This window comes from Empidonax traillii, unplaced genomic scaffold (genome assembly GCF_003031625.1).
Source record: "Empidonax traillii isolate 1590-97213 ecotype Southwest subspecies unplaced genomic scaffold, ASM303162v1 scaffold336:size770142, whole genome shotgun sequence".
Classification (NCBI taxonomy): Eukaryota; Metazoa; Chordata; class Aves; order Passeriformes; family Tyrannidae; genus Empidonax; species Empidonax traillii.
In genome coordinates, this window is record NW_020955529.1 from 273,416 (window position 1) to 300,098 (window position 26,683).

At 37.0% G+C, this 26,683-nt stretch overlaps 1 protein-coding gene across 4 annotated transcripts in view; it reads right to left on the reverse strand.

Moving 5' to 3' along the window:
- Positions 1 to 26,683, reverse strand: part of EVC (EvC ciliary complex subunit 1) — a 51,598-nt gene that overhangs the window by 22,344 nt on the left and 2,571 nt on the right. For 2 of the 4 annotated variants that reach the window (XM_027891973.1, XM_027891974.1), the window contains exons 2-11: positions 26,013 to 26,123; positions 23,436 to 23,519; positions 22,675 to 22,907; positions 21,642 to 21,726; positions 19,321 to 19,419; positions 17,952 to 18,089; positions 15,841 to 15,999; positions 15,045 to 15,261; positions 11,718 to 11,866; positions 8,863 to 8,961 (exon numbers count right to left, since the gene is read on the reverse strand). In XM_027891973.1, the coding sequence (XP_027747774.1) occupies positions 8,863 to 8,961; positions 11,718 to 11,866; positions 15,045 to 15,261; positions 15,841 to 15,999; positions 17,952 to 18,089; positions 19,321 to 19,419; positions 21,642 to 21,726; positions 22,675 to 22,907; positions 23,436 to 23,519; positions 26,013 to 26,123 (1,374 nt within the window). The remainder of the gene's footprint in view (positions 1 to 8,862; positions 8,962 to 11,717; positions 11,867 to 15,044; positions 15,262 to 15,840; positions 16,000 to 17,951; positions 18,090 to 19,320; positions 19,420 to 21,641; positions 21,727 to 22,674; positions 22,908 to 23,435; positions 23,520 to 26,012; positions 26,124 to 26,683) is intronic. The other 2 variants (XM_027891976.1, XM_027891975.1) reach the window with 2 other exon arrangements.

Genomic DNA, 26,683 nt, shown 5'->3' on the forward strand with positions numbered 1-26,683 from the left:
GGTACTTCAAAATATGACACTCTTCAACGCCTGAAGAATAGAATTTTTCAAATTCATCCTGATTCAGAACAGTTTCAAGCCTGTTGTTTTCAAGGAAAACATTTTCTGGTGGTTTTAATAAACCTAGTCCCATATGAGCAATTTTCAATGGCTGAGGCTGCTTCACTTACAAGAAGCGTTTGGGAGATTTAGTCAGATCCTAGCTAAAAACTCTGTTCTAATTTCACTGTCAAAAACATAGTGGTTATAGGAGCTGTGCTGGCAAACTTGCTAGAATTTTATTCCTGGAGAGAAGGAGTAGGGGCAGCTAGCTTTCCGCAGCTGAAAAGAGAAAACAAAAACACATTGGAAAAGTCACATGGATACTGCAGTACTTCAGCAGTATGAAGAGCTATTTTTGTGTGAGATCCACATGATCTTACCAGTTCAAAAATCTTTATTGCCTGTCTGGGCTTGTTTTCCTTGTAATCAGCATTAACTCTCCTGAAAACACTTAGATTTCTTTATTTCTTTAAAACATAGATAATATTTTTAGAACTCCTTCAGGCATTTCTGTTACAAGTCATCTTCTAGTTGTTGCCTTCCTTTAAATACAGTCTTAATTACAATTAATTAGGTGATCAAAATCTAGAACCTCTCAGTAGAAACCCAGAAATACTTACCTGGATGTCAAATATGTTTGTCTGCAGCTCATAGACATGAAAACTCCAGTGAACTTGGCTTTTTTGTGGGGTATAAGCTGCTATAATGTACTATTGTGTAAGAGCGCATTCCAACTGCTAGATGTTACGTCATAAATTAGAAAATAATACTAAAAAGAAATACAAAAAATCCCACCAAAAACCCCAAAGAGGATGCTGAATTGCAAAGAATGCAGAAATAAAGAAAGACCAGAACTTGGGTTGCATGTGAAATACAGTTCTGTGCCGCTATGATGATAAATTTGGGGCTCGTGTACTGTTTCTACTGTTCTACTGATTTGATAAAAATATTTTGTATTTCTCATTTATTGTAAAATATACAAGCTGTGCACTGAATACTAAATTATTATTTTCCTCCTATGATCCCTCTAGGATGCTAATCACCATATTAATTAGCTGTTTCACAAACAATAAATAGCTTAACAGCTCCCTGCTGTAACTTCTTCTTATGGATAAAATTGAGGCACAATACTATAAAACATGTTCACTACACCTCTGAGATGAGTTGTCTTGATCCTTTCCACTCTCTCACCTGTTTAAAGCAGGCAGGAATTTCAGAATCCAGCTTCCACTGGCTTTCTTTAACCTTAAAGTGTTCTGAATTCCTGCAAAATGGGCTATGGCTTTCTGAAAGCGGGCATTGGGCATAAGCATGAGGATTAGCAGTTGAAGACTCAGCAATCAGATACCTGATTTCTGGTAACATCTCTCTCATTTTTAGTGATTGCTCACAATCTGGACATGACAGTATCAATGGCATAGCATTTGCTACACAGGTGTATCCTATGCTGAAGGAATGATCTCCCCTACTCCCTAATTTTTATAGTTGCCAGTCCCTGTTACAACTAAAGGCAGAATTTATAGCACCCTAATTATCTGTGTAGTTGTGGGCTTGGCTTAGCTTGGCAAAAGCAATGCAAAATGGTTTGCCTGAATTTTCTCTTCCACTGCTATTTATTTTAGAATTCAAGACTCCAAGTTCTCAGATTTACCATAAACTCAAAGATCCTATGTTTCTAATCTTCGTATCCTGCACAGCATTTAAAGAAAAATTGCTCTATCTCAGTAAACCATCTCTTCTCTGAGCTTTACCAGCCTTTCAGGACAAGTTAATTCTCCTGCCTTTACTGGGTGTTCAGTGATATAAGGATTTATATTGAGTCTGAAATAGTTCATAAGCAGTCTAGAGGAGTCTGTGGCATTTCTATTGCAATCTCAAAAGATCTCAGGCAGGGTTTTAAGGAATTCTATTCTTAAACAATGACAGCTAAATCCCTTTGGAACACATTTAGCTGTAGAATTGATAGCATTTCCCTGGCATCCTCACAGCTCTGTATTATTATTTACTAGGAAATATTTTGCACAGAACATAAAGATGGTATTTTTTTACTTGCTGTTGTGCTATTTTGTTCTAAGATGCAGTGAACAGAGTTCTGTGTATATTCTCTGCTGCTTCAAATTATACTGTATACTTGCCTTTGGCACTACCACAGTGGGTACACAGTTACTCAGGAAAAATGTGACTAGGTCCTGTTCCCACAAAATTACTTATCTGTATCACCTCATTAATGTGATGGGCCAAATCCTGTGGACATCAGACCCCAGGCAGTCCTTGAATGCCAGACCCTAACAGGACAGAATGCTGTACCCACAGGCCAGACCACAGGGAGGATACAATGGCCATGCTGTTTAATGCAGCACTCGAAAAAACACAGTGGAACTGCCTTTTAAAAATTGGTAGGAAAAATACAAGTCTACATTTAGGAAGGACTGCAGATGTGATTGAATTCTACCCAAGCAACTCAAGCTAACAAAATAGTTCAAAACTATTTGTACTCTAAGGAATGCATTTGATTTTAAACAGCAATAAAGTCTGTCTGTGAGCAGAGATGACACACTATGTATTATAAAAGTTATTTTCCACAGGAAAAAAAAGAAAACCATTACAAAATCCTATACTGCTTCCAGGATCTTATTTTTGGACTAGAACCCCATAAAAATATTTCTTACAAGCTTCCTGATATGCCATCTCTTGTTTTTAGGGCTTTGACTTAATGAAATTTATTCAAATTGATTCCATTAATAGAATAGCTGATTGCAATGAATGAATGAACCTGTTTGTAGTACCTGGCAGTCAACCTCAAAGCTTTTCAAAAAATCCCCAGAGAAATTCATCAAGCATAAAGAAATACCACAGGGTATGCACAGAAACAAAATGGGCTCAGATTAAAATGCTGAGTGCATCTGAATTTCAAACAAGGCAATAAATATATGATTTTGTCAAAAACCAGGGGAAATACACAGCTTAGCAGATTTCACTCAAACACAAGAAACAATATTAATGGCCCCCATTCAAGCCTAAATGATTAAAAGGTTCCTAAATGTAGATGTGAATAAAGTGAATAGTGAAATTGTGAAGCAGGAAAATGCATTTAGAAAGGCTGGTTGTAGTTTATTTTACCTGCCAGCCAATAAGTAGTATGTATTATCTCAAAGAGGCAACTGCACAGCTATTTGTTAACTTGTGGCGCAAAATCATTTCATTAAAGGACTTAAAATCTGATCAAAGTTGCAGAACTCTTGCATGTGCTTCCAGAAGCTCAGTGGCTAGGACGCTTGTTTAGGAGGTAAGAGACTCATCTCTCAACCCATATTGTATCTTCCTAAGGACAGAGATACAATACTCAGACCATGCATCCCATAAATACACCAAAAATTCCTGGACATTGGACACACATACCACTGGCCACTTGAAGATGCATCACATACATTCAGAAGATACACTCATAATAAATGGGGAAAAGCTGATTGCATGTACTTCTTTATTCCACATGAAGAATTCTGGAATGCCAATTGGAGAATGAAAACACTACCCTGCTTTTAAGCATCTTAACATTATTAAAACACAATGACACTGAAGTCATCTTTAGCAAAAGGTAATAAAAAAGCCCCACTGCTTGATTTCCATGCATTTAAAATGGGGGCTTATTGAAATTCCAATCATTGAAATTTTGCCCCCTTACTGGTCCTTGATTTCTTCAGGAGGCAATTTCAACCTTCTCTTTTTGTTCTCCTTTTTTACAAATGTGCCTTTGTAGATAAGGTTATGCCCTTTACTAGATCTAACTATTAGCAAACTGTGAATCCATATAGAGGTAAAATAAATTTTCTTATATAGTAAGGCAAGAAGAGAACTTAGAATGAAGGCTACCCCTATCAGATGTCTTGTAACAGCTTTGGCTGAAAGACCAGACAAAATGTAATAGTGCCCAAAACCCAGACCTAGAATGAGCTCACATGGTAAGTGTTCACAGATTTAATCTACCAGATGATGTTGTCTTTCAGCCTTTTTGGGTTAGTCATGGGGCTTAAAAACTTCAAAAGTGAGGTGGAGGTGTCTTGATAGGGATTTCCACCTCTAACGAACTCTAGGTGATTCACCTTGAAAAGGTGCTAGCTCTAGGTACCCAAAAATGCAATCCACTCTATGAAAAGGATCCCTAACCACAACTCATGTTAATGAAATTAAACAAGGAAAGTAATGAAAGAGTCTCTGAGAATCTGTACTTTTTATTTTGTCAAAAATATTTGTCACCCTTTTATTAACAAAGGAAAAAATCAAATATTTTCTTGAACCTCACATTCATGTTTACCCCTTCATAGAATGTTTATTGTCTTGCCCATTGATAACTTAATAGCTTTTAAGCTAAATTCCTGTGCCTTTAATTCCTGTGTCAAGTCAAATGAAACAACATTCTGGTGAACTGCTATCAGCAAAGGGGAGTTACAAATGACGATAAATTGTAGTTTTATGGGTTTGAAGCTAAGATTGAGGAAAAAGAACTATATTACCATGCACTAGGTAATTCCTAGCTGTTAAATGATTTCCTTTGTGCAGTCTGCATGTCTGTTTTCTTAATAATGAGCTGTTGATCACCAACCTCTTTTGACTTCTCCTTTCCTACTGAAATATGTGGATAGTTCACACACAAAAAACCCCAAACCAAAACAACAAAAAAAAACCAACCAACCAAACAAACAACAAAAAAACACCACAAAAACAACAACCAACAACAACCAACAACAACAACAAGAGGGAAAAGATTAAAGGTTGGTGAATATCTGGTGTGCTAAACTTGAGACAAACTTGCAAGGAGATGACAGCCATTATTCTTTTCAAGAGATCATGAGAAACAGAACAGGATATAATGGGGCTGGGGTGGGTTCTGTGTTTTGGGCGCCATGTAAAAGAAAATTCTGGTAAGAACTTTGCAATTGAAAAGTTACCCAAGTCAGTACAAAACTGTTACTGCAACACAACATGCCTTGTATGTGGGATAACTCTGCAGTCCATGTTCATGAAAATATTAGGCTGAGCCATACAGTTAGCTCTGCACAATTCTTCCTTCAGTTATGATATACTGTGGTAATCAAAATCATTCACCCACATTCCTCAACATGTACTTCAAAAATTAGTTATGGAGCCTGTGTTGAGACACAGACTATTCACCTACAGTGCACTATTCCAATCCACTAGTGTGGCTGAAAAGTCCTACACTATCCTCCAAATATAACTCATTCACTCACTTCGGGCATCAGCAGATTCCATTGACCTTGTTTAAATCATTTTAATTGATTTATTCATGTGTACACAAAACAAACCTACTCAATTATTCTGTGCAAACACAGTCAGCTTCCAGATCATTGAATTTTTACATATTTATTCACCAATTTGGATAATTCTTTGATGCACTGTAGCAGTACAGTCTTTTGTAGTGCTAGAGGGTTATATAAATCTATCTTGATGAACTCACAATCTGTTCAAAAGGGGAAAAAATATAAAAATTAAAAAGGCATAGAAATTTGAAAAGGGCTTATAAGAACATCATGAGAACAAGATTAGGATCTTCTTTAACAAAGGAGTGCCGCTTAGAGTTAAGTGACATCTTTTCTTCTGTCCTCAGGATATTCACTGGTTCCCTATTCGGTCACATCGTGACCTTTTCCTTATATTTTAATATCACCTCTTGCATTGAGATCATCTTTCAACTTATGCATGAAACTAAGTCTGTTAGGCTAGCTGCCCTGCTTGCTTATGCCAGGACAAACCAAGGTAGCTGTGGAAATGTCAAGTTGTTCTAGTGCACAGCTGATAGAGGAACTCTTTATCACATAGAAGCCTTTATTACACAGAAGATCTTGCCAGGTCCTTTTTCCTTGAAGAAAACCCCAGTGCAATGGCCTTCAAATATAGCAGCCAAGGACCATGAACTCAGGGTGATGACAAAGCACTTGGGCTTCTGTGCTAGGTTAAGTGAGTTTGTAATGAGTGCAACCCTTGGGAATTTTGTACTGGCTGTCTTCCTAGAGGATTTATTCTGCTCTACCTACAGTGTAAGCTTTGATACAGTACTTAAATGTGGGTGGATGGTCTAGGAAGCTGATATAGAATGGAGGCACCTGTATGCTCCAAGACAATTGCTTTGAAAGCTGCTCCTTTTGCTTCCCCTTGAATTTAGGTAACTAGCTCCTACTCAGACCTCTCAGTTTTACTGCCCTTAAATGCAAGAGCTATTTGACTTCTGTGTGTAGGAAAGCGTAAGTACTTTGTGCAATTTTCCAAGGCTAATTTTCATTTGCAACAAAATAAAAAATGGACTGCACTCTTTAATGTTTAATTACTTCTAGTTCTTTCCACTCTTAATGTGTTTACAAATGTATGAATGCATCTTTTTAAAATTTCTTAAGTCTATCTTTGGATGTCTTATGGACCACATGCCTAGGAATATTCATCCAAGTATCTGTGGAATATGCCAGAGTGACTTCAGAGAGTTTCACTCAGTTTTTTCAGTAATATTGCTAAGATTCCATTTCTACTGCAATGATAAGAAAGCAACAGAACAGACCATTACTACTACTGATGAATTTGTTTTCTTGCATTCTAACTTCAGAGATTAAGCAAACAATAGAATGTTTAACCGAATCTTTAATTTAACCTTTTCCTTGCTTATGGTAGAACAGAAACAGCAGAGTCAAAGCCTTCCAAATGTGAGCAAGCCAAATGATTATCAGTTAAGAATCAAGGAGTGCAGACCTTCTGGAGTGACAACACCGAGCTTTGCAGTGTTTGCATAAGTGCCCAAACCAGCTGGTTCTAAAAGTCCTGGTTCAGACCTAATGGGAACATAGGTCCTGTAGCACAGAGCTGACTTTTGCCATGTGAGGCTTGCTCGTAACTGGATGGTTAGTCTAATGTCTGCTTGTTCAGGTCTCCCTGAGCTGCAGTCATACCACTGGACTGTGGAGTACCTCAAATCCCTGTTGCCTTCCCACAGGTATCTTGCCATCTCCACTGGTAGCAGTACCTTCTCTTTAGCAGAAACCTGGAGCAAAAAAGTGAAGGGACAAAGTCCTGCTGCCCAGGGAAAGGCATCTGTTTGTTCAGGAGGTGAGATGCACCTCCTTCCCTTAACAGCAACACTGCTTCTGCTTTTACGCTCCAGGTAACAAAACAAGTAACTATTGCACTTTCCTCAGCCGTAGAAGTCAGAATAGTCCCATTTACCTAAAGTGGGGATACACTCATCTGTATTTTCTCTTCTTTCTAGCTTCCAAGGTATATTCAAAATCAAACTCCTCTCTTAAAATAGTCTGTAGTAGTCGAGAAATTGCAGTTGTTCGTTAGGTTCAATATCACAGTAAAAATATTTTATTACAGGAGACAATGTGGAAATTATGATTTGTGGACCCTCAGTCAACAGATGCCAGTTGGATCACAATACTTGCAGTTTTTCATGTCTGGCAACATTTGTTTGGGTCTAGTCAAAATATAACAGTTTTAACATGGAATATAATGGTTTAGAGCTGGGTGAATTGGCAGAGTTCAAGTTTGTGCAGTTCTCCCGGCAACATAGCAATTCTAGAAACACATAATTCACCCAAAGCAATTTAACAGGAAAAGTGGGAAAGAAAACTTAGCTAACATTGTTGAAAGGAATAGGATTTTCAAACTGATCTTATTGCCACTAAAGCAGAATACACTATAAAGGAAAGCAATATAATTTCAAAAATGAGGTGGAACTGAGTGAAAAAAAAAAAGTTTGGTCTCCAGGGACTTCATGTGAATAGAGGAAGTGAATGGAGAAGTTAGTAACTCCGGACAATGAACTATGTGCAGCAATATCAGCATATGTGCCGACTTTTCTTATAGTAAATAGCTTTGTACAACTAATCTACTCTGATTCACTGGCATTGCCTTCCAAGAAAACTTTTCTTTTCTCTAAAGCATTAGTTTTTCTCAAATATTCTGTTGCTTGTACTATTACATAAAACAGTGGCAAAACTATTTGTTCTAAATACAGTGGCTTTAATTTTTTTATCAATTGAATTTGAAAAAGTGCATGTGGACAAGTGCTAATTAAGACTGCATGGGTATATTAACATTATGTGATAGGGACCACAAGTTTCCACAACATCCTGCTCTGGTCATAATTAATCATGACAAGGATCTTGTTGAGCTGAAAGTGATTAGTTCCAGCCTAATTAAAGGTCACTACTGACTACAGTTTTGGGCTTTGTCAGAGAGATCATGCTATCTAACTTTTTCATTACAGACAGAAAATAATTAAAGATGACGCAAAAGCATGAAGCATCTACATAATTTCCAAATCAGTAGCAAAAGGAAGTGGAAGAATATTAGTTACACCAAAGATCTGAACCTATTTCAGGGAACTACTAACTAGAGTAAAAAAAATACTCTGAGAGGAAAAGAGATGAAAAGACTATTTTTGGAGATGTAGTGAAGTTTACTAAGAATAGTATCATCCTACCACGATGCAGAAGAGATAATTATGCTACACAAATGAAGTCTCTCTCCTGATAGTAACACCAGATGCTGTATGCCCTCAACAATATTGTAGCCTTGTCAGCCGCCCAGGCAACACATTTTGGCAGACCATGCAGGCATTTTCTGACTAATATGAGGTTAAGAAACATGCTAATGTGGAAGATTGTCCATCTTCAGATTCGCCAACCTAGCCTCCTGGACCTGCCATGATCTTTCCTGCAATTCCCCAATCATCCCCAAGGCTTGACACTGTAGGGGAGGTTAGAGGATCTTCAGAATAATTTAACAAATGACATTTATCACCAGAAGTGGCACCTTGTAGAGATTGGCAACAGCCTCTGTGCTCTCGCAGTCATCCTCCTCCTCCAGTTCCCACTGTGCTTCCTGATGTTTCTCTATCAGCTCATGGTAAGCCTAAAAGAAACATAATAGGTATATTTAAATGTCTGAAAAGGTTTGGATAGCTTCTTGTGATCCTCCCCTTTCCTTCCTGGACACCCTTTCCATGTATGCTGCAACAGTAACTGGTTATCTGGAACAGAGAGCCAGAGGGAAATGAAACTTGCCTTACCACCTTAATTTGAGCATATCCAGTCTTCAGTATAAAACTCCTCACGTACAGTTATCTGATTGGAAACCTGCTTTCCAGTGTATGAGAATCACATCATAGCCAGTACTATAAGGTGCAGAACAGCCATCAGACTCACCATCAGACACCAGATTTACAGCTGTATCACTGTACAGGACTTTTGCACTGGGGTTGGTCACCATGCCCCATGGTGGTTACTAAAAGGATGATCTATGACTTGGTCCTGACTTGGTCCTTGATCAGTTTTAAGAGGGGCGCAATTTTTTTCTTCAAGTGAGGACTGTGACTGTGGATGTGTTGGCAGGCCCATAGAAGACTGAATTTCACAGACAAAGACTACCTCAATCTATAGACTAACACGTAGTCATGAACATAAATATTTCATATTTTGATTTAAACTGCCAAGTGCTCTCTTACATTCGCATGGTAAATATAGCTTTCTTCATTAGGTATATCAACAGAGCTCTTCTAAAAAGCACCAAAGTGCTCACAGAATCTTCATGCGCATATCATTCTTGCAGAGGTAGACTTAAAATTCACACTTCGCATGGAATTGCAGTTTACAACAGAATATGACAAGTTAACTGCTATAGCATGTATGTCCACTGTGGGTAGGCTGAGCCAGACTGGGTTACTGTAACTGGCACTTTATGGTTTGTGTGCTTCACTCCATCATTTCTGTATTCTCCCCCACTAAAAGACAAAATTAAAATGCTTCTTTTACAGTGGAGACATAGATGAAGCAGACCGGGACTCTAACCTTTACTGTGTATCTCATTCTATCTTATAAAAAAATCAGAGCTTCAGCAACTAAATCATTACCACTCAATTTGTGGTAATGTAAATTTCAGAAGAAATGGATGTGAAGGAAGTTCATTGCAAAATCCACCTTCAAAACTGCCAACCACTTAAAATTCAGCAGAAAGGTCAGTTACTGCCAAGGCTGCTATCATGGTGGTGTGAGCCCCTTGATGAGGTGGGGAGGGTGAAAGGTAGAGAAGAAAAGGTTTTTTGATGGTTAAATCTCTGGGTTTATGGTCAGGCTTTGGGATCAACTCCTTCACTGCTGAGCTGGCTCTGAAAACATGAAACATGTTTAAAATAGCTCTTCAAATCTGAGGGAATAGTTCTCACAAAATAATTAATGGACTATTTAAGTCAAACCATGGGAGCTGCAGGTATACACAAATTTTTCTTATTCTTCAGAGTCTCTGCACTCAACACCCTGTCTGTTCTAGGACAAAAGACTCTCCCACCATGGCAGCAGAAAGGCTTACATTTTTGACTTTTATAATTTGCACAAAGGCATTTCATAATACCAAGACTCAACTATGTTCTGTCCTGCAGCATGAAGTGCAAATTGCCCCTTCCTGCTCAGCTTGTCATAAGCAGATTGTTATTCTACAGTTTAACTAAGTGTACTTCTTAGCTTTCTAAGGTTTTCAGAATACAGCATGTCATCGTAGGGAAAAGGTCTTAATACAGAATTTCTAAGCTTTGTTGAATGAACCTGGATGTGTCTGAGAGTTTCAGTTGATGTGTACAAGGAAAATAATTTCACAAGTGCTCATTGGCTACAAAAATGTGTGCTGGAATTATTTGTCTCAAGTCATAACAAGCCAAAGATATAAAAAGTGCTCTACTCTTTTAAAGTGCCTGAAACATTTTGTTTTGAAGTGAGGTATTGCCAGGTAGGTGTGCATACAAAAACAGTAACTGCATTATCCAATCCATACAATATAATTAAAGAACTTGGCCCCGCAGTACAAAATTGCAGTGTTAAGGTCAATAAATTTTGAGTTTGCTACAGCTGGAATCTGGGTCTTCTCATACAGTAATTTTATCTAAGTTATTAAATTTCACCAATATTTTAGTGCTTCTGGATGTAACCACTTTCACCTTAAATTATTTCTTTCCATGAAAATTGAGGATTGATTTTTTCCTTTAATTCTTAATAACTTGGGTCTGCACTTCTCAGCAGTTATAGGAGTTTTGCATTCTCAGCATTTATAGCTAAGAACTCTGATTTTGTATATTCGTTCTGAACAATAACAATAGATCTCTATAGAAAATACAACCAAGAAAACATTACACTGGCCATTGTACATCATATTAAATTATCAATTCTCTAAGGCATCTTGCCAGAGATCATAATGAGTTTTTCCTCTACTTCTTGAAATTTGATAGTCTTTTGAGGCTTGGTAACCTCACTCATAGAAAAGCAATCAGATCAATGCAGACTATTTTCTTCTGTAATCCAGGCCAGATACTCTCTCCTGCAGAGATTTTCTGTACTGAAGCAAAAATATAGTATCTAAGTAAAAGATGTTTTCTAAAAAACATGCAATCTTGCATTAACCCCCTTGGCATTCTCTTCCAATGCAACAAGACCAACACTGGAGGAAAAGTCTCTAGCCAAGCAAGCCTAGGCAACAGGGGTTCTGACCCTGTCCACCTGGGCTACTGCACATGATTCTCATGAAGACTCAAAATTCCCAATTTTATGGAACTGAGAGAAATTTGCAATATATTTGGCCTTAAAGATTAATGGAACAGTGAAAATAAGCTTTTACTTGCTCACCTTGAGAAAATTATGAACATCTTCATTAAGAAACGTTTTCCTAAGGAGACTCTCTTGTTCAGCTTCCTGTCTGTGTTTAAACTCTTCCTTCTTCTTTGCGCGGCACTCCAGTCGTTTCAAGATCAGGTCTTTACTTTGCTGCGTACATTCTGGAACATAAACCGTGAACAATTATGTACCACAACTCCACAGGGAGAAAGCAGCATCTGCTACTGTCACACAACATAAGCTCATGAAAATCTGTTAGTGAGTGAAATAGACAAGTAATTACCCTGCAGGATTTGAAATTTGCTTCTTACCCTGATGGTCTTTTTAGATGTGAACTTTCAAGTCATTACATGGCACTTAAACCTATCGGGTTTTTGGACTGCTACCATCCTGCACCCTCCCTCTCACTGGTGCTGCTGCCTATGCTAAGGCAGTGTGTTAGTTCAAATAAACAGATTCCCTCCTGCAGCACCCCAAACCTCCCCCCACTGCTTCAGGAAGGTCCAGAAGTGGCTCATTACTTATTTGCAGATATGCAAATGCTGCTGCAAGGACAGGAGCAGTAACATATGGTGGGGAGAAAAGGTCTAAAGCAGTGCTAGTTAAATTAGCTTGAACTGGCACGCAGCCATACTAGGCTTCCAAAGTGACTTATCCAGAACCTGCAGCAAAAGTTGTCAAGGTCCCTCTATGAAATATTGAAATATTGAATACTCTGAAATATTTGGGACTAAATTCCTCCACCCTCCATCCCCCCTACAGCTCTAAGTGCTTTATATATTCATGAGTCTATCTGGACCCTGGGCTGCTGAGTGAAATTGGTGCTTTTGATGTTCTACTACTACTTCATGTCTCATTGCTTGTCCACCTAAGAAGAATTTTATTCATTCCCCCCACTTGCCCTGCCCCAGAGCAGTACTTCATTCCTGACACATGCAGCTAAAGGGGAATGCAAAAGAATAGTTACCTGTGCCCACTGTTCTGCTACCACATCAAGCTACTCTGAGAAATTATTTTGTGAGGAAATAAAGGAAGACAGTACTGCAGCATCCAGTATGTTACTTATTCTCCACGCTAACTTACTGTGCTTATCCACAGACTGAGGATGCACTGACAAAACACTTGAAAGTGCACTGAAAGTACAGGAAAGCCTGTGATAAAAATATCACCTGAATGAAGGTAGCAATGTTTTATTTTTAAACACTACTTGATTCTTTACTACTTCCTGGTTTGTTTCGTAGGAGTACAGTCTTGCTGTCTTTGTGCTCTGCTTGAGAATTATAGGCACAGTATTTATGAGCTCATAAGAAAGGTCAACGTAAGACTATTGGGAAAAATGCTGCACTTCAGATCATTTTTTTTCAAGCACATATCATTTCTATCTAAAACAAGGAGGTTGACAATGCCCTTCTGCACAGGATGTACTAACCATAATATATAGCTATATGTAACTATAAACATCATACTTTGCATAAAACCAAGGCCTTGACAGAGGTATTTTTTGCTTTGGAACAAGAGATTGACAAAAAGGAGGAAAAACCACCCACAGATGTCTCTTTATGCTTACAGAATGTTAGTGGCTGAACCTATGCAAAGACTATGAAGTAGGCATAGCCAGTTTTAGAAGTAAACATCCATGAAATAAAATATATCATGATATATGTGAATTTGTGATTATCAGCAAACTATTCTCACAGGTGATTGATGTTTTCAAAGTAAGTCTGTGGAGAGGAGTTGGAGTGGAGTAAGAATGGGAATTCCAATCACTTTGTATGATGAAATGACTGGCTCAGTAGATGAAGGGAGAGCAGTGGATATCGGCCACCTTGACTTCAGCAAGGTTTTTGACGCAGTCTTTCATTAGATCCTCATACAGAAGAGAATGAGCAAGCAGACAGTGAGATGGATTGAAAGCTTGGACAAAGTCCACCTGGAAGCCAGTGGTGTACCCCAGGGGGTCAATACTGTGTCCAGTCTTGCTCAATAGAGCTGACAAAGCCAAGAGAGCTAGGGCTATTCAGCCTGGATAAGAGAAGACCCAGGGGGGGGATCTTAGCATGTATATAAATATTTGGAGAGAGGGTGCAAAGAAGACAAAGCCAGGCTCTTTTCTGTCATTCTCAAAGAAAGGACCAGAGGCAGTTGCCAGAAACTGAAACACAGGAGGTTCCCTCTGAACATCAGGAAACACTTTTTAACAATGAGGGTGAGTGAGCACTGGAACAGGTTGCCTATTTAGGTGGTGGAGTCTCCATCCTTAGAAATGGAAGCTGCCTAGACGTGGTCCTGGGCAATCAACTGTAGCTCACCCTGCTTGAAAAGATAGGGTGGACCACATGACTTCCAGATGTTCCTTCTAATCTCAACCACTCTGTGATGCTGTGAATTGCTGACTGTTAGATATGGCACAATTTATCGATATGAAGGCCAAAGTGAGCACTGCAGTAAGAACAGACTGAAACAAGACTTGCTCATTCTGACAATTCAGTTCACGGAACTCTAACCCTAATGGTGTTGTGATACAACAATTTTCTTTAAATATGCCCACAAGTAGAAGAAATGGTTCTAGAAATTGTGTGAGAGTAAATTACTTCTCCCTATTTTCCTTTTGGCTGAACATTTACTATAATTTTCTGTGAGTGATGGGAGGCACTGAGCCCTGATACAGAACCTCTCCGAAAAGTTGGGGGTGTGTTTCTCAATATGTTGGGCATTAGGTAACATGCAAAGTGATACAAAGAGAACCTTGAATCAGTGTATCAGTCAGCTTAGACTTTAAAATTATATTTTCAGATAGGCAATGTGAAGGGGTGTAAAAGGAAGAGAAAAAGACTTCATTTTTAAAGTATTTTAATGTAATAAAAGAGAGATTTACGTGAAGAACATAAGACTTAAAATTATCTTTTTACAAGAGTGATAGCATATCTGCTTTGTGTATCTTTTGGCTTCACAGGTTAGCAGAAAATCATAGGACAGTGTCTTGTGTTAGCCAGTATCACCACCAGTGTCAAGTGCATAAACAGTAAATGGAGAAATATCACAAATACTTGTTACAAATGTGACTCTTCTTCAATATTCAAATTAATGAAATAAGGTATAGATTATGTGAACTGTAGATAAATTCATACTAGTACCTGGAGCGAGACATATAAGGCTTAAAGCCAAAGTTCCCATTCCAAGCATACACTCCTCAAAATAAAACTGTTCTTGGTCAATTCATCAATACCTTTTAAAAACAGGGGTATAGAGATAAAGCCATAATTTTAAAAAATTTTTAATACAATAATGAGAACTCGTACCTATATTTATTAAGTCATGAGCTCTGGTCTAAGTACTCACCATTACTGAAATGTGCCAGCTGTTCCCAGAAGGCCTTGTGCAGATCTGTTAGAAGTTCTTCCTTTTGTCGGACTGAAAGATTCTTCTTTACAGTTAAATGGTCCAGAATATTTGATACAATAATTAATCTACCCTTGCACTCTTCTGGTATATAGGACTTAAGGGAATCGATCATTTTCACCATAAGCTCCCAGCTGAATAACCTTTCCTGAATGTCCTAAAACAAATATAAAGTCCTGTTTAGAAACCAAGAATGTGTCTTTGGTTGTGCTTTCCTTTCACTGAATTATTCATTCCCAAATCATGCAGCAAATGGCAGAGGCTTCTCAAGACCATGTGAATAACAATCTTCACGTACTTAAATATTTCTGAGTATCTTGATCAGTGAAGGATAGCAGTGGGTTTATTGCATGTTCACTTGCAAGAGCTAATCTAAAACTTTTGGTGGTTTTCATTATTTGTAGCTGTTAAGAAGACATTTAGTCAGTAAAAGACAAGTTTGGACAACAAACTGAAATACTCAAGGAGAAAACAAGGACAGAAGGGCAACATGGAAGTCTTGGACCTCTTTTCAAGGTACTATATGGCACAACAGTACAGGCCTTCATTTTGAAATAAGAGTGACTCTTCATAAACTGCAACAGAAACTGAGCTTTTTGCCATAAAGCTCACAGAGACAACTGCAGTAAGCAGTCTATATCCTGAGGCAGGAATGACAGGCTCTGTACACTTACATCATTCTTTCTGTTCAGATTGACTAAATCTCTCTCAACTTTCATTTCTTTTTCTACTTTACCATTGTCCGCAAATCTTGAGATTCACTTAACAAACTTTCCACTGCAATCATCTTCTCGGTCAGATCCACCATTATCTTTGTTGCTTTGGCACTTGAACATTTTGATTGGTCCAAAAAAGCCTGCTGGGCTTTGTCAGTCTGCTTCCAGAAAGCTTCCATCTGTGGAATATGAATCAAAAAACAACCCATATTCCCTCATTAATTATCAGGTATTTCATTACAGCAAGAGACATATTAGTCTATGGAGATACAAGTCATTGAGACAACAGACAGCTTTCAGTATTATAGTGAACAATTTGCAAAGCAAAAGGGCTTGTTTACTGTCTGATAATACTCTTGGTGGTGAAATAAAACCAGTAGGTCAATCCTGACATTTTAAAATAACCTTTAATTTGTTTTAGTTCTCCACATATTGCATTTATAAAAACCTGTTATGTTTTTAGTATTAAAAACATGAATTATAAACTGCAGCTTTTTTTTTCTGGGAAGTTTATTTAGCTGTAAGAGCAGGCATTCCAGTCAAACATCATTTTTTACAAAAAAAGGAAAACTGAAAATTGTTACTGTTTTTCACCATCAAAGCCTTTCATAGCCAGATGCTACATAAGTACTTGACTGACTGCACTGGAATTAAGTACTTTTTGCAGTATCAGCAAAGTGTATCTACCAATTTTGATGCATTATTGTATGGGTAATCTCTAGTTTTAGGCTCTGATCCCATAAACACTTATGACTGTGCACAACTGTGAATATTCTGTGGTATCCAACACAATTACTAGTACACATAAAGATAAGAAAATGCATCCATAACCAAAATTTTTATTAAGTATCCATGAGTTTTGGAAAAAAATTGCCTATGGCATCTGTGAGTATGGCAAAAAAACCCCTTTATATTATCAAGGGAAGGCTGGCTTAGTTCAAGGTCCCAATCTGTACAAATCTGTGCAGAGAGAACTAATTTTCAACATGGATGAAAAGCATTTGCAGGCACAAGAGTGACAGAACCACTGAAGGATGATTGCTGCTGGTGAATAAATGCCATGTTGCTCAGCAAGGTTGCCAGTGATTTTTTTATGTGATTAACTCTGGAGAACTCTAAACAATCAATTTTTCACAGAGTGAAGTTAAATTGCAAAAGAAACTTGACACAGATGTACCAAGAATACCAGGATTTCCACTGTAAAGTGAAAGGTTTAGAGAATCAAAAGAAAGCTGAGAAAATTCACAGTGAATCACTTCACCACCAGACATTAAAAAACATTAAATCCTGTAGGAAAAAGCCCAAGGCTGAGATGATGGGCTGTTTAGTCCAGGGTTGAAGTGCCAGAGTCAATCAGAGCAGGCAGCTCATAGAGCCATCAGTCTGACTACTCAGTCTCTCATTTTCATAAGCAGTCAATTTGCTCAAACCTCAAAAACAGGAGAGAATATCTTACAGATTACTCAGTTTAGTGGAAAATAATACACAGAATACCCTTAATCTCCAGTTTTCTAGGTTGAAACCTATTCCTACACAGCGAGTCTACTTTAGAGAAAAAAAAAATCTTTACTTTGAAAATCAAATGCCTGCCATCAAATGGTATTTGTACATAAAACCCATGTAAATGTATTCTAACGTGGAAGGTTGCTAAGAAAAATGTTTTGCTAAAGTAAATCCACAAAATGTACTAAAATACTGCCCTGTAATTGTTTTCTGAGTACTCCTTTCAACTGAAAAAAATTTATAATCTCTTATTACACTCTTAGTTATGGGGATTGATGAAAACAAGGTGCTAGGATAAGATTCTAAAAGTGGGGCTATCCATATGCTTGAAACAAATCTTACCATCAGAAAAGCAATAGACATTTCTCAGCTATAAACCCATTGTGATAAAACAGTAGTGTTTTACAAAAAACATGAAAATGTTTTTTTTCTACAAAAAACAGTTTCGTATGAAGAACATATTGGGACCCAGAGGGAATAGGAGATACTTTGCTGGAGCAATGTAAAAACGTTTTCAGTCCTCGTACACTTATAAAATACTAACTGTCAACAAAACCGATGCACTAAAGCAGTCCCCAGCAAAAGAATAACATTAGAATAAAATCTTAGAAAAAAAATAGAAAGTTACATTATCTATTACGTGCTCAGAATATTCCCTTTCCTTCCTTTCTAAGTCTTCTAGAGTCTGGTACTCTGAATTACGCGCTCCTGACATCTCAGTATTCTGGAGTCTCGAGTCAAGTTGTTTCTGTAACTCTTCAAAATCCTGGAGAAAATAAGCAAGTGATTTGTTAAACAGAAAAAGAGTGGGAGTGAATTTGGGAGTGAATTTGTATGTCAGTTCCGGTTCATGGCTAAGGAAGCTGAACAAGAACATTCAGGAAGTTCTGTCTTCGGGAAATGCACCTTCTGTAGCGAGCAGGAAAATCTCCAAATATATGGTAGCTCTAAACTACACTTACTACACAGACACGTATTTCCACTAGTATGTAAGTACAATCAAGACTGCTGTCCATTTCCACTGAATCTAAGTTTTTGCACACTAATCTAACTGGATTTAAGGCAGAAGAGTGCTTTAAGGCTAAATGCATTCTGATATAAATTATGAGATACAACTACAGAGATTCCTTATAGTAATTCACAGATTGTGAGACTGTACAAACAAAGTCAGTCAACAACTAGAGCTGATGAGCTGACAGACTAATGCCTAAATGTGAAACTACATCTATAGTAAGAAAAAAAAATCAATACTGTAATTAGGCTGCTCTCAGGACACACATTCAAGACTTGGATTGGCAGGGCACTGGATAACCTTACTTAAGCCAAGCTTCCCACAGAAGGCTGAGCCAAATAATCTGCAGATGTGCTTCTCAATTCAGATTTTTCTATGACTCTAAACTGGAAAATGGAAAGTGGAAGCAGTAGCTCTCCTATTTTGTTTAGTTTTGTAACACTTTTTTTCCTTCTCATAACCTTAGAAATATTACTGTGACTCTCTGAAATGCAAATTGACTGACAGTGTATGTCTTCTAGTTCAGAAGTGGCATATGGACTTTGATACAAGTATATGAAAGAAAAAAGGATATATTTTCCCTTGATGAAAGCCTTGAGATTCATTCTGGTACTTTATTTACTGCTATTTTATTATCAGTAATGATACATGAGACCAAACAAAGTCCTGGTAATTAGAAATTATTAAATCTGAGTGAGTAAGGTTCTCAATGTTCTGTTTGCTTAAATGGATTAAACTACAAAATACTTTTATCGTTAACAGATTACACACATCACTGTCCTGAACACTTCATACAACAACAAAGAGAAAATGCATATAAGGTAATAGAGAAAACCAACTAACAAGGGAGTTCCTTTGCATTTCTTCAGAAATGGATTACAAATAACACTGTTGTTTAAAAGGAGCGGGCGAGATAGCCTGCTGTGGTAATAAGATTAATTCTTATTTTCTGTGGTCTTGAATATTATCAAACAAACCCACTTACATTCTCTTGAATTAAAAGGATCTTCTTGAACAAATCATCAGTAATCTTCTTCTTACGATAAAAGTCTGTGAGGTATATTTTGAGAACCTGAATAAACATCTATTTAAAAGGAAGTAAACAAAACCCAAGTTAAGTGCCTGTTCAACATTGTAAGGACATCTTTGGGATAAAATTTGTTGATTTAAATCGATCAGGGAGATTATAGTGAATCATAAGTGAAATAACAGATACATCACCAGCAACTCTCCAGTACTTCCATCGTGAAAAATTCCTTGGTTTTGGCTTCAGTAAGATACTGGAAAATGATGTTACATTCTAACAAAGACAAGGACATAATCTCCTACATCCTTGTATCCAAACAGACACCTTTGAAACTGTTCTTGACTGAAGAAAATGCAGATCACTTAAAAAGTCCATTTTTCTAAAGTTTAATGAACAACTAAACTGAAAGATAATAACTGTTCTAAAGGTAATGAAGATTTGTTACAATGATTTTAATTGTAGTCAGCCACATGAAGCATCCATCATTTTTATATACAAACCAAAAGTAAGCATCTCAAGTTCTAGCTGGCTTCTTTTACAAGAAACATATTTATTTTCCAGATGTGTGCCTTTTTTTTAAGACTGTAATAGCAGTGTATTTAAAAAGATGGTTTTGAATATTTTTAACACTGGGAACATTTTTGCTTAACCTTTTCCCCTCGTCTCAATTAGAGTTTCAGTGTAAAGACAACTGACTTCATTACTGACTCCTGCAGCATTTTCCAGTGTGAAAACCAAAATATGTAAAATTTAACAGACACCTGCCTGCTACTCATATATTTGAAAAGAGATGATGCAGAACTTGCCCATTTTAAACAGATAAAAACATAAATAAAAACATATTTACATATAAAAACATTTATTGAAGCCAACATGTTGGTTGAGCAAAATCTGGAAAATATGTTATCGTTAGAGTTCAGCAGAAGAGAAAACTGTAAAGCAGCCATGTTTTGGATCTCACCTGCCAATGTTTTGGATAGGAGTTTGGCAAGTTTTGAAAACCACCAAGATACAACATATTGTAAAAAGAAAAAAAAAAAAGACTTCAGGAAAAGACTGAAAGAAAAGGATATGTTCCCTTAGACCTAAGCCTAAGAAAGACTGACTGAAATCAGAGAAAGCAGAGTGGAAAAGGAAAAAACTGTTCTCTAGACTGATTTATTTTTTTCCACTTTTTCCCTGCTACCAAAAATATAAAGCTATTTAGATATTTAGCTAAAGGTCAAAGTCATTTGTGGTGGTGATTTCTAATGGGCAACAAAGTGTATTAAATGCTCATTTTCTCAGTGTTTCTGTGATTACATTACTGTGTTGCTACCTTACCTTCATTTACAGATTGATGATTAACTTTGAAATCAAGTTCAACCTTCACTAGTCAAGCTAAACTTCCTTTTGGAATCTGATTGCAAGTTCCCTTTCTCATCTACTGAGACGGGAATAATGCATCAAAACACCAACTGCTTTTCAGGTTTACATTCATGCTTTCTCCTTTGGATTGTGTGGAAATTTGTTCAGATAATCCCACCCTCTGAAATATTCTCAGTGCCTTTGGTAAAATACATCAAAAATGACCAATCTATTCAAACAGAAATCAAGAAAAAAGGGGAGGAGAAAGCTACAGACTTTATGTCCAGACTTATATTAACTGAGCTAAAACTCAGTAGCAGTAATGATTCTATAACTGATCACAACTAGTCACCATAAACAATTGCCCTAAGTGAGTACCCTATGGCTTCAATTGTATATCTTTCTTTTTTTTTCTTCTTTTTTTCTTGTCAGCTTTGGATGATGTGACTCGTGTAGGTAGTTATCTATGGTTTAAATGATACCTTAATTCCTCAGTCCTACAAAATCACAACTATTGTACTTATCACAATGGCACTGATTCAGGTGAACTGAATTTTAAATTTTATTCAAAAAGCTTGAAGTCTTTGGAGTTGCAACACACAAGCATTGTCCTTAAGATAAACTCATTTTTAAATAATTTATTACCTCTCTTTATGAACCTCAAGTGCTATACATTATTCTCTGGAGTAAAGTTTAAAACCAATTTTTTATATTTGCTATATTGGTATTTCACAGACCAATATATTTCATTATTCTTTACTCCTTTATGAAGCTCATACATATGCAGAACAGGAGAAAAAAATAAAGGCAATAATTTAGAAATGCAACTCTGCTACACTACATCCCAGCTAGTCAATTTACGTTATTTCCTAAACTGATATTCAACTAAGATATTCAAAACAAAGAGCTATAAATGAGATATAAGTACCTACCACATATTTTTCTTTTCTGAGTTCAGTATCAAGCTGCATGAGATCTTTTAAAATTAGACTGCAAAGGCAGAGCTTAACATCAAAACTAAAACAAAGATTAAAAAAGTGTTAATCCAAATGATGGTTACACAAAATGGCAACAGCACGTAATAGTTTCATTTAACCACTAAATTCTCCTAAAACCACTGCCCCAAAAAAGCAGTTAAGTCACTTTATTTCTACTTTGCCTTCTCTTTCAGATAAAATTTCTGCCTGTAAAAGTAAGCAAAACAAAGCAGCAATTTTAACAAAGCTGGAATTGTAGTTTACTTTAGAAAAAGGCAAGGTAAACACAGGCTTGAGTGGCTACAAAAAAGGGAATATGTGGCTTTAAATTAAAACAGCTATTATAAGAGTAAACATTTTGAAAATGTTCATCAGCAGTACCTTCCCCAATCCTCGTGACACAAATATCCCTGTCCTTGCTAATGAGGATACAGACACATGTGTTCATCCAGGGGTGCAGCTGAAAGGAAATCAGAGCTGACAGCCCATTTCAATTTGCTCTACCTGCTCACCAGTGGCATGTCTGAGAAAGGAGCTGTTCTCCCACAGCAAGACATGAGTGATTCCCATTGAAAGGGAGAGAACAGACCATTTGGTGTTTTCAAGGCACCTGTTGTGCGACTGGACACTGTACAGTGCAGAGAACTTCATTTCCAGCTGAGCACACCACCATCATGTTAACTCAGCATAGGAACCGTAACAAAGTATCTCCCTATCCTAACACGGATATACCTTTTACAAGTCAGCTTTTGGCAAAGTTCTGACTCCCAAAATTTCATAAAGAACAAGCTGAGTTTCAACATACAGCACAATGTATTACTTTAACCTCCCCAATCACTTTTATAGAGTTATAAGGAGATAACCCAGCCTTGATATGGTAACTGTGTGCATCCAAGCCAAGCCTCTGGTTTATACCAAACCTTTAGTGACTGTCCTGAAAACCACTAGGGTATGCTAAGAAATGACCAAAGGCAAATTTACTGTTTACCTCTCACATGTCAGCACTTCAGGGAAGCTGGTCACCTTAAGGAAGGCTCGAGCCTGAAATCTGTCATCGCTTGTTGTGGAATGTATTGTTGTGGAGGAACTACAGTCCTCTTTGTCTCCCTGGCTCAGGGATCCCAGGCTGCCTGATGTGGATGTCTCCACAACCTGATTAGGCAGAACTGCCTGCTTTGGATTCTCATGCAAAGATGGATTGGATGAGCCATCTGCCAAAGGCTACAAGTCAAAGAAAATTCACAAGGTCAATTCATACAAAATAATAAGGAGATAAACATCTCATCAATTTGCAGTGTTTGCTTTCAAGAGAAAAATTAAACAGTATGTACAGCAAAAGTGTTTCCATATAAATTAAGATTCATCATACTGACAGGTTTTTGCATTGCTCAGAAAAGCATTCTTCTGTTGTAGTTAGCTGCTTGGTGTATGTTTTCTTCCTTTCAGATCCTTACGGGGTTTTTTTAAAGGCTCCTTGGACAGATCCAATTTCCATTAATGTTAATGGGCAGAAAAGTCTCTTAGCTATAGTGAAAATTGACTGGACACCATGTATAGCATTGCAGGTTTCAGGGGGAGCTGAGAGCAGTTGATGCCTTACAGAATAAACCCTGAGTCAATGGACTATAAACGAAAAAAGATCCCTATTAAGCAAATTGGCAGTAAATGTTCTTCTTTACTTGACCCTGCAATTTACTGTGACACAGAATGATTGTCATTAATTTTTATAAGTAGAATCTAAAATCTTACCCTAAATTTCTGATTGATGGGATAGATCACTTTTGCCTTTAATGCAAATGCCGTGATGTTACTGTCCAGAGGAGAGTCACCTTCCTGTATGGAAAAGAACAGAAAACAATTTGGGAACAGCAGTAGATCTGGTATCTGTAAGTATTGCACGCCCCTTTTTGTTACAAAACTTAGAAGTTCTTATTGATACCTATTTATTGATTGTTTTTACTTTGGCACAAGAAGTCTTCTCTTAAGACTCATTCAGAGTATGACAACTTGATAAGGGAACTCTCGTCATCACCACTGCTACAAAAATGTTTTTAATCCTGAGAGGAAGAATAGGCAATAGCTGGTATTCACATGATATTTTCATTTTGTGTCGTGTTCGTCCACCACCCCCCCCGCAAAAACTAAAGATTTTACATTTTATTTACATATTAGCTTAATAATAGAAACTACTAAAGGATGAGCTGCGCAGATATCATCATGTCTATAAATTCTGTCTTTCAATATAAATAAAGAAACAATACATTAAGCAAAACTAGTCACCATCTTTTTCCAGGAAGAACTTTAATAGTACAACCCTTAGCTAAAATCTAGAGAAAATATCAAGGCCTTTAAAAAAAATTTTGTAGATAATACAGTCTTTTTATACAATCTGCTATACCACGTATTCTGACTTTCTGCTATTTCGTTTTTCTAACCACTGGAACAATGGGATCATCAGCTTTGTTTTTAGAGGTTATGCATGGCTTAATAAAAGTCTGTCTATACAAAACAGATAAGTGAATCCAAGCACTAGGAGATTTCCTATTCTATTTTTCTTGATTTTGCCAAATGAAATGAAAGAATCTGATCTGTCAAAACATCATTTTCTCTATACAGCTTTCTCTAGGAAATATCAAAGCACTAATAGAGTATAAAAATAGAAATGGAAAGAGAGAAGCAAACTATAGAGTTCATTGTACTTCTATCATTGCACCTTTTCATCTCCATTTCACTTATTTCCAGAAGTCATTTTTGTAAAAGCATGGGGGCAGTATGAAAAATGCTCACTCACACCGAGCAGTCTCAGTGTTGCAGAACATGCTCAGGGACAGGAGCTGGCAGAGCTATTGCTCTGTAATGGCTGAAGGCAGAACAGCCAGACAAAAGCTGGAAAAGTCATCTTGTAGAGTGCTAGAAGTAATACATCCTGCTTCTCAGCAGGCATACGTAACACACAGCTATTATTAATACATTAATTATAGTATTATTGCAATGTGGAAGGTCTCTCAATGAAAATACCTGTCTTCTGAAGTACTCTAACCTAATTAAAAGCATTTTCCATCTATTCTTCTTAATGAAGTGTCAATTCGATGCTAGTAACAGCAAAAGCCTCTGAAAATTGGAACAAATGAATAGACAAAAAAATATGTGACTTCAGTAGTTAAGACAAATAGGTGGGAGAAAGTCCCTCAAATAACAAGGTTACTTCTTAATGTGTTATAAATGAATTAAGAAGTTTGGGAAATGGATGTAGTTGTGAATGACTATCTTTAAAAGACTGTGATCCCATTTCAAAAGCACTGGTATTAGGCATAAAGATGTATAATTGTGTGAATTCTCCCACAGGATTTACACTCCAAAAGAGAATTTAATCCATGCTCACTTGTTATGCTGTACTTTAACTCAAGCAAAATGACCACCTATGGTTTGTTACCATTCCTGATCACAAAACTGCAATGAAGATTAATTACCTGTCAGGATTTAAACCAACAGTAAAATGTTAACAATAATATCTATCTCCTCTTTGTTCTGAAATCAGTTTTTGTTACAAGCTAAGCAGCAGATTGGCTGGCTTTAACTGACATTTTCTGCATTTATTTAATGTATGTATAATAGATTGAGTTAGCTGAACTGCACATTTTTAAAAAATGTGCAGTTTAATCACAACCTTTAAGTTTGCCAAGAGCAGTCAAATCACCTCTGGTCAAAGGTAGTGATCTAACATGGTAGGACTGGTTCTCCAGTTATTTTGAGATTATTAAAAAAAAAAAAAAAAGCTATTTGATTTTTTCATTAAGGGTGGGTAAAGTTTATACCTTCTACTACTTTCCTTCACAAGTTGTTTCTCCAATTGTCCATGAATCCCAGCTCACCCCAGTGGTCTTTCAGTACTTGGATTACTTTGTTACTGTAAAAGTTTCTCTAATAAAGCTCTTCATCCAGGAAAGAATCCACTATAAACTATCGGCACTGATTCCAGTACTTAGGAACTTTTTCTTGTCAATAGTGGTAATTTATTCCATCAGCTTTTTGAAACTAAGGATGACATACAGACAAAACCAAAGAAGCCTCTGTGCAAAAACAACTTAGGATCTTGATTAAAACATCCAAAGAGTCTCCCAGGTGAAATGGAATTCATAAAGGTGCTTTAAATGGTTGTAATCATAAGCAAGGATCAACTCCCACTCTCCATCTCATGGTTTTTTCTGAACACTTTTTAAACTCTCAACTTCAAACCCACTAAAATTGAGAGAGTTTGGAGCAGGCCCTGAATGTGCTTATTGCCACATACAGCAAAATGGACATCCACCAAGAGCAAAGCTTTACCTCCAGGACCATTTCCTCTTGTGATGTATAGGGTTCTGCTTTATTTTTTGTGAATGTGTGTTCTTTTTCATCAGAGCTGAAGCTTTCCAGAAGTCTCTGGGAATCATCTTTCTGAAATTCCAAGAGAAAATACATAAAATTTAACACTGAGATCATGTAAATCCATTGGAAACATCTTTGACAGCAGCCTGAATACATTAATGTCTCCATTGTGAAAAATATTTCAGTATTAGTTGAAAATTTTTGAAAAATACAGTATGAAAATGAATGAAAATTTTACATATTCAGGAAGGAATAATTAAAATTATTAACTTCATAATTTTTCATTCCAGAAGTAGAATTTTAATATGAAAAGTTTTAAGAGGCTGTAAACATGTCAGATCAATCCATCTGCTCTCAAAACGTCTTACTACAGACTGTGGAGTCAACCTCATGGTCTGAGCTCAAACAATTAAAGCAAATTAACTAAGATTGTCTATAACTGTCATCAATGAAGAGAACAACAAGTATTTTTGCTCCCCCGCTAGGAGAAAAACTTCCTAAATGAAGTTTTATGTGTGAGAAAGTTCCTGTCAGGAAGAAATAACCATCAGAAAACATTCACCATTTTCCTTCCCCAAAGGCAGCCTGTGTCACTGGCCTCACTTCCCAAACAAACACAGAAAGCCACT